This window comes from Mirounga leonina, unplaced genomic scaffold, assembly GCF_011800145.1.
Source record: "Mirounga leonina isolate KUSES-001 unplaced genomic scaffold, KU_Mleo_1.0 Mir_200, whole genome shotgun sequence".
Lineage (NCBI taxonomy): Eukaryota > Metazoa > Chordata > Mammalia > Carnivora > Phocidae > Mirounga > Mirounga leonina.
In genome coordinates, this window is record NW_023270503.1 from 1346828 (window position 1) to 1353839 (window position 7012).

At 47.3% G+C, this 7012-nt stretch overlaps 1 protein-coding gene across 3 annotated transcripts in view; it reads right to left on the reverse strand.

Moving 5' to 3' along the window:
• The window catches only part of SGSM2 (small G protein signaling modulator 2), a 33171-nt gene extending 26186 nt beyond the window's left edge, over positions 1-6985 (reverse strand). For all 3 annotated transcript variants that reach the window (XM_035027548.1, XM_035027546.1, XM_035027547.1), the window contains exons 1-2: positions 6895-6985; positions 2916-2991 (exon numbers count right to left, since the gene is read on the reverse strand). In XM_035027548.1, coding sequence (XP_034883439.1) covers positions 2916-2991; positions 6895-6951 — 133 coding nt within the window. In that variant the 5' untranslated portion in view covers positions 6952-6985. The remainder of the gene's footprint in view (positions 1-2915; positions 2992-6894) is intronic.
• Between the last annotated feature and the right edge of the window lie 27 nt (positions 6986-7012).

Genomic DNA, 7012 nt, shown 5'->3' on the forward strand with positions numbered 1-7012 from the left:
CTCCAATTCCTCCCAGAACAAAGTTGAATTCTGGATGTGGTTGGGACAACAGCAGGACCCAGTATAAGACTGGATCTACTTCAGACTAGAAATGCATTTCTGAGCATTTGCCCAAGGGTAAAGGAGACTGGCACATCAAAATCTTCAAAAAACCAAAGGGGTGCAGTTTTCCATCAATACATCTCTATTCTTTCCTCTACCTCCTCCCAAAAATCCCTGATTATGATTCTCTTGTACGATGCATGTAAATGGCTTGCAGACAGGAAAAAAGTTTGATAGACACTGCTTTAAACATACCTTATTTTGAGCCCAAATTGGGATTTACCTCACCACTGAATACCAATTTTGACAAAGCCCAAGGATTCCTTTTTCCATGGGCTTGACTTAGCTTTATACTGTTGGCAACCCCTCCTGCTAACATTCCCCTCAGTGACAGCACTGAGCCCAAGGCAGGGGCAGCAAAACTGGCAGAGGCTTGGAGATGCCTTTTGTTTGGCCCACACGTTTTTTAAAAATGGGAATTTTGGGATGCCTGGGTGGCTCAGTCCATTAAGCATCCAACTCTTGATCTCAGGGTCATGAGTTCAAGTCCCGCATTGTGCCCCATGCTGGGCCTGGCGCCTACTTAAAATAAATAAAAAAATAAATACATAATGGGAATTAGTTGTCAATCTTTGAAAATAAAAACCCAGACTTATGGCTTCTCTAAAATAAAACAAAGGCCATGGCAAGGCTGGGCTGGCATTCCTGCAGGAGCTGAATGGTGGCAAAGCAATACTCAGTTCACCCCAGATCCCACCACCACTGCCTGCAGTCTCACACCCAGACAGCTTCTTGTGTGGACTGTTCTCATCTGATTGTGGACATTTAAGTTTGCACTGGCAGACCTAAGGCACCTCCTGAGATCCAGCAGAACCCTGGAGACTTGGGTCTATTTCACAGACCCCTGTTCTGTTTCAGCAACTACAACTGGCTGAAAGTAGAAGTATCATTCCTTTTGAGGGTAGTATCTCTGCCTGCTAGAAAGAGCCCTGGGCTTCCAGGCAGGAGACAAAAGTGAAAGCTCCACTGCTTCCTGTGGGCCCCTGGACTGATCAGAGGAGAGCTGACAGTTTGCTCATCCTAATTGGCCTGAATGTGAGATACCCACAACTCTTCTCCCTGCCTCTCTTTCCCCTATTCCCCCTTGGCCACCCACATGTGGTGCCCACGCACAAGCTGTTTGTGCTATTTTATTGTTTTCTGTATTTGTTGTATGTGGTCTGGATGAGGAATTAAGCCATGCATAACTGGGCCACCAGCAGAGCCCTTCTGGTGACAACGACAGATAGTGGCTGATGTCAGGGGCACACAACACAGGTGGAAAGGAGTAGAGTTCTTAATATTCTTCGAAGCCACTTATTGCAGACTACCATGCTTCTCCCCTAATGTAGGTTCTGCCTGAGAAAAGGTGAGATTAGATTGCTCCTTGTAACTCTGGGAATCATAACATCTCAAAGAATCGGGAAACTTACCCGAAAGGAAGATGGTGGGAACTCAAATCCTGCAAACTTAGTTTCAGCCTCAACATCCAAAGAAGAAGGAAAGATGGACATTTCCTGAGCTCTTACAGTGCTAGAAATGCTCACATGCATCATCTCAATCCCCACAAAAATTCCTTGAGATAGGAATCCGTCCTGTTTTTAGGGGAGCAAACTAAGGGTGACAGAAGTTAAGAAACTTGTCCAAGATGACGTAAATAAGCAGAGCACCAGGATTCATGTGAATCCTCAGTCTGTCACTCAGGCTCTGCTCACAGGTCATCTCTCCCCAGCTGCTCTCCCTCATCTCTCTGCTTTATTTTTCTTCATACCTTTATTACAGGATACATTTATATGCGCATTTGGTTTTCTCTCTCCCCACAAAATGTAAGCCCTTCGGGGCAGAGACTCTATCTTGTTATTGCTATTTCCCTATCTGGAGAACAGGATCTGGCTCATGGCAGACCCTCAGCATTTGTTGCTATACTGATGGTGGGCAGCTCTATCTGTCTCACCATGGTACTGTCAAACAGTGCTCTTTCCCTTATTTGCTCCTTTCGTTCCTTCCTCTCAGAATACACAACCTCCCTTCCAGAAATCCCAAACACCAATCTCAGAGGCCAAGGAAAACAACATAGAGATGGCAAGCTGTCCCCTCAGAAAGGGAGCTGAAAGGAAGATTGAATTCCTGGAAATCCAAGGAAACTCTATTGTAGGTAGAGACAGGCTTGCCCCTGCAAAGGCAGAAGTCTTCACAGTGAGGAGAAAGGGATGCTTCATTACTGACTTTTTCCTTTGTAAGGCGGGAGGGCTTTTGGCTTTCCCTCCTATCGTAGCCCATGTTGTTTTGCACCCAATCCAGTGCTTGGAGAGCTGGGATGCCAGAGCAACGCGGGTGGGATTAATTAGAAAGTAGATGTGGCACAGAAAGCACCCAAAACTACAAACCCTTCCCCCAAAGTTAAAGTAAAAATAAACTAGAGCAGTGATTCCCAAACCAGAATTACCTAGGTCAGTGGTTCTCAAGGTGTGGTCCCTGGACCAGCAGCATCAGAACCACCTGTCAGAAATGCAAATTCTCAGGCCAACCCCAGACCTACCAGAATCAGAAATTCCAGGGTTGGGACTCAGGAATCTGTGTTTTAACAGAGTCACTTCCGGTGACTCTGATGCACACAAAGGATCAAAGGAACTAGATATATGTAGATCCTTGGGCCCTGGAGATCCTGATTCAGTAGGTCGGGGACCAGGCCCAGGGAGATCTCAAATGTTTCAGAGTTGGATTCTAATTTGCAGCCATATTTGAAAACTACTAAACCTGAGGACTATTCTTTCCTAGGCCTAAGACAGTGTCTGCAGTTCTAAACCCACTTCCCACCGCCCCCAGTCACTCACCACACAGAGCAATGATGTGGCTGCTATCCTCATGCACAAACTTCCTGGTGACAGCCTCCTCCATGATTTGCTTCACCTGTGGACAAATGGGCAACATCTTATTTATTTTTCTGATCAAAGGCCTGTGGGCAAGTAAACGGCTTGGCCCTGCTCTCCTGGCCTGGATTCGGACACTTGCAGAATAGAGTACATAGGGATAGGAGGGGTGGGGAAGCAAAGTGTCTTCTTGGAAAGGCAACCAGGAAGAGAGATGTCATAAATCCAACAAGCAATCAGTGCAGATGTTTCAGTCCAGGAGGAAGTACCCCACTGTGGAGAAGGACAGGATGCCATTTGCTCATCTGTACTTAGCTGGAAAAGGGCTTCTGGGCAGATACACTGTACGTTAGGGACAAACTAGCTCACTACAGGGTATAGACAAACAACCTGCCCCTCATTTACTCCCTCTTCTCCAAGGTTAGGGTTCATCCAGGCCTCAGAGACACTCTCCACATGCTTGCAAGCCCAGCCTTCTTTCTGTCTCAATAAAATCCTGATGTTTTGGGTTCCTACCTGGATATAAAAGCTTCCAAATACCTTGTAAGATGAGCAGTCACATCTTTCTTTAGGAAAGGACTTTTAAAAAAACTACACGCACACAAAACTTTTTTATTAATGGATAGTAAAACTATAGAGAAAAATATATATCATAATTATACAGCTTGATGAATTTTCACAAGTTGAACACACCTGCCAAACCAAGACAGATGAAGAAACAGAACATGTGACCAGCACCCTCAAGCACCCACCACTGTCATACTTCCAGTCACTACTCCCTTCAAGGATTCCCGCTATCCTGACTTCTTTTATCATAGAGTTGTTTTGTGCGTTTTTATACTTTTTATAGATGAAATCAGTGTGTAGTGTTTTGTGACTGGGTTTCCTTTTTTTTTTTTTTAAAGATTTTATTTATTTGAGAGAGAGAATGAGAGAGAGAGAGAACATGAGAGGGGGGAGGGTCAGAGGGAGAAGCAGACTCCCTGCCTAGCAGGGAGCCCGATGCGGGACTCGATCCTGGGACTCCAGGATCATGACCTGAGCCGAAGGCAGTCGCTTAACCAACTGAGCCACCCAAGCGCCCCTTCCTTTTTTTTTTTTTTTTTAAAGATTTTATTTATTTATTTGACCGAGAGAGACACAGCCAGAGAGGGAACACAAGCAGGGGGAGTGGGAGAGGGAGAAGCAAGCTTCCCGCCAAGCAGGGAGCACAATGCAGGGCTCTATTCCAGGACCCTGGGATCAAGACCTGAGCCGAAAAGGCAGATTCTTAACCGACTGAGCCACCCAAGTGCCCCTGTGACTGGGTTTCTTTTGCTCTCTGGTATGATTGTAAGATGTGTTCATGTTGTATGTAGCTGTGGATCATTCATTCTCTATTGTGTTAACATAGCGCAATTGACTGGCATGTGGGTAGTTTCCAATTTGGGGCTGTCATGAATAGCGCTACTATGAACATTACAGATATGTCTTTTAGTGAACATAGGTGCTCATTTCCTTGGATTTATATTTCTAGACAAGGAATTTCTGATACCTATATTCCACTTTACTAGATTTCGCCAAATAGCTCTCCAAAGCGGTTATAAATTTACACTCCCATTAGCAGTGTATGAGGTTCTAGTTGCTCCCAACCCTTAAGCCAAGCATTTTTGATGTCCTGGGGGAACCTGCCAAGACACAGATAGTAATACTGGAGATTAGAGGGATGGATTACCTCAACCCCAGTATAAAATCTCACAGATAAAGTAAGCTCTGGGCAGAGTGTGTCTTTGACATTCTTTGGACATTGCATGCAGTGTTCTGATGCTGCCCTTGTTCCCAAGGCCCTCTCACCTAGGACTGTACAGTTTGGAGAATGGTAAAGCTTCTAAAGCCTGGGGAGGAGGGAGGAAGGACCTGGAGGCTTCTATTGGAAACTGCTCATGATTAGCAGTTAGGTAGAGGGAAATCAGATTGATCCTGCACTCTAAACTGTTAAAAGCTTCCTAGATTTCTTCCCAAGGGGTGTTTCTATTAAACAGAGCATAAAGTCACAGCTCAAAGACCTGCAGGCATCTGAAACAGGTGGGTAGGGCAGATCTGGGGGTTAGAAGGACCTATAGATGACTCTAGAATTATACCAGAGGTTTTGTGTTGAAAGACCAGCCTTGCCCAAAATTATCCCCACTGTTTCCACTCATAGAAGAGGAAAGGATATGTTTCTCTCTAAAACAAGTGCTGAAGGGAGAAAGGAGCTAAGAATTGAGAGAAGGTTAAACTTTGTAAGGTAATATACGTGGCTGTGACATATTTTGGACATTTCTCACAATTGTTTAGGAATCATTCTTGGAGTAGTATAAAGAGCCTTCTAAGTATTGAAAAAAGAATCACGGTCTTCTAAGAAATCTTTCCTATATCACCGATCAACCCTAAATTTGGATCACACCAACAATCCTAGCACATCTGTCCATAGTTTAGGTATGGCTACTTTTTTGTTCTTGTTTATACTGTTCATATGAGTCTCTGTCACTAGATTGCTTGTTTCCTTAGGATAACCTGAGACTTGGGATTTCGCTTATCCTTGGGGAGACCAGGTCTGGAGTTTAAATGCCGATTTGATAATACTCCTGGCCTAAAATACTTTCTTGGCCACTTCACAGGAAAGTCACAAGGGAGTTCTCACACACAGCTGTAAAGGTGATGGCTTCAACTACTTCTTTGCCAGCAAGAGGGAAGGGAACAAATAAATGTTAGGGCATAGTAGCCAGGCCATAGTTAATGCAGGAGAACCATCCAGAGCCTTCCAGAAGTTTAAGAACCCAGAGTCTTCTCCAATCCTGAAACTCCAGGAAGGGGTAAAGGAACCAATATGGTAAACTTTTATGTATGAAGTACATATCCTTCTTTCAGGGATGAAGAAATTAAGACTCAGAGAGGTTAAGTGACTTATTCAAGTCACACAGAGCTAGGTTCAGAGTATTCCAAGGTTATGAATGCCTACCATCTTGCAGTCTCCAAGATATTTACCAAATATTCATTGAATGCCTACTGTGTGCCAGGTCCTGAATACAGAACAGTGGACAAAACAGACGGGTTTCCTGCCCTCATGGAGATTGCACATCTGGTAAAAGACAGCCATAGAGGTAGCTGCGGAGTTCATGGTTCCAGAGGCCTAATCCATTCTAATCCACGCTGCAGGTTTGAGCTCTCCAGCTCTCATACGCTGTGAGTCATTCATATGGGTACCCCCCCCCCCCGCCACAATGAAATTGAAATGGGCTTTAGGGCAGGGCCAAGGTAAAAGACATTAGTAGAGGGAGGGCTCCTGTCTTCCTGACATTTGGGTTGAGGGTTCCCTCAAACGGGGGAAAAAAATCTGAGTCTTAAAAACCATTCTCAAACCGCCTCCCCCGTGGTCTCTGGGTAGGGACGTGGGCGTGGAGTGAGAAGCAGTGAGGTGTGCTACGAACCCTCCCGAAGCCGAAGCCGAAGCCGCGACTCAGTTCCCAGAGGGATCCCTGAATCGGGTGTAGGGCAAACCCAAGCTAAGCCCCCAAACCACGGGTTTAGCGTTGTCTGAGGCCGCGCGGGGCCCCGCCCCCTCCCCAGGCGGCGCGGGCAATGAATGGGCAGCACCACCTCTCCAGAAATCGCCGCCACCCCTCCCCCGACCTTGGTCTCCCAGGGCTGTTGCCGTCACAGGGTGGGGAACTGCGGGATCGCGGAGCAAACAAGCGTCGGAGGGCCGGCCTGGCCCCTCGAACCGAGGGGTGCTGTTCCCAGATCCGGGAGGGAGGCGGGAGCCGCAGCCAGTCCAGGACCCCGCCCCCGCCCCCGCCCCCGCCCGGCCCAGGGCCGTGAGCTCCCGCGCCCGGGAAGGGGGAGCGCGGACCTTTTCGAGCCCCCCCAGCCCCGGGCCCGCGGGCACGGACGCGAGCCCCGGGGGTCCTTGCCCCGACTTTACCTCCTTTTTCACGTTCCACAGCAGTTTCTCTTTGACTGCGTCCTCCGCGCTGCCCATGTTGCGGCGGGTGGCGGGGAGGCGTCGCCGAGCTGCCCCCTAAGCCCCCCTAGCGCCCTAG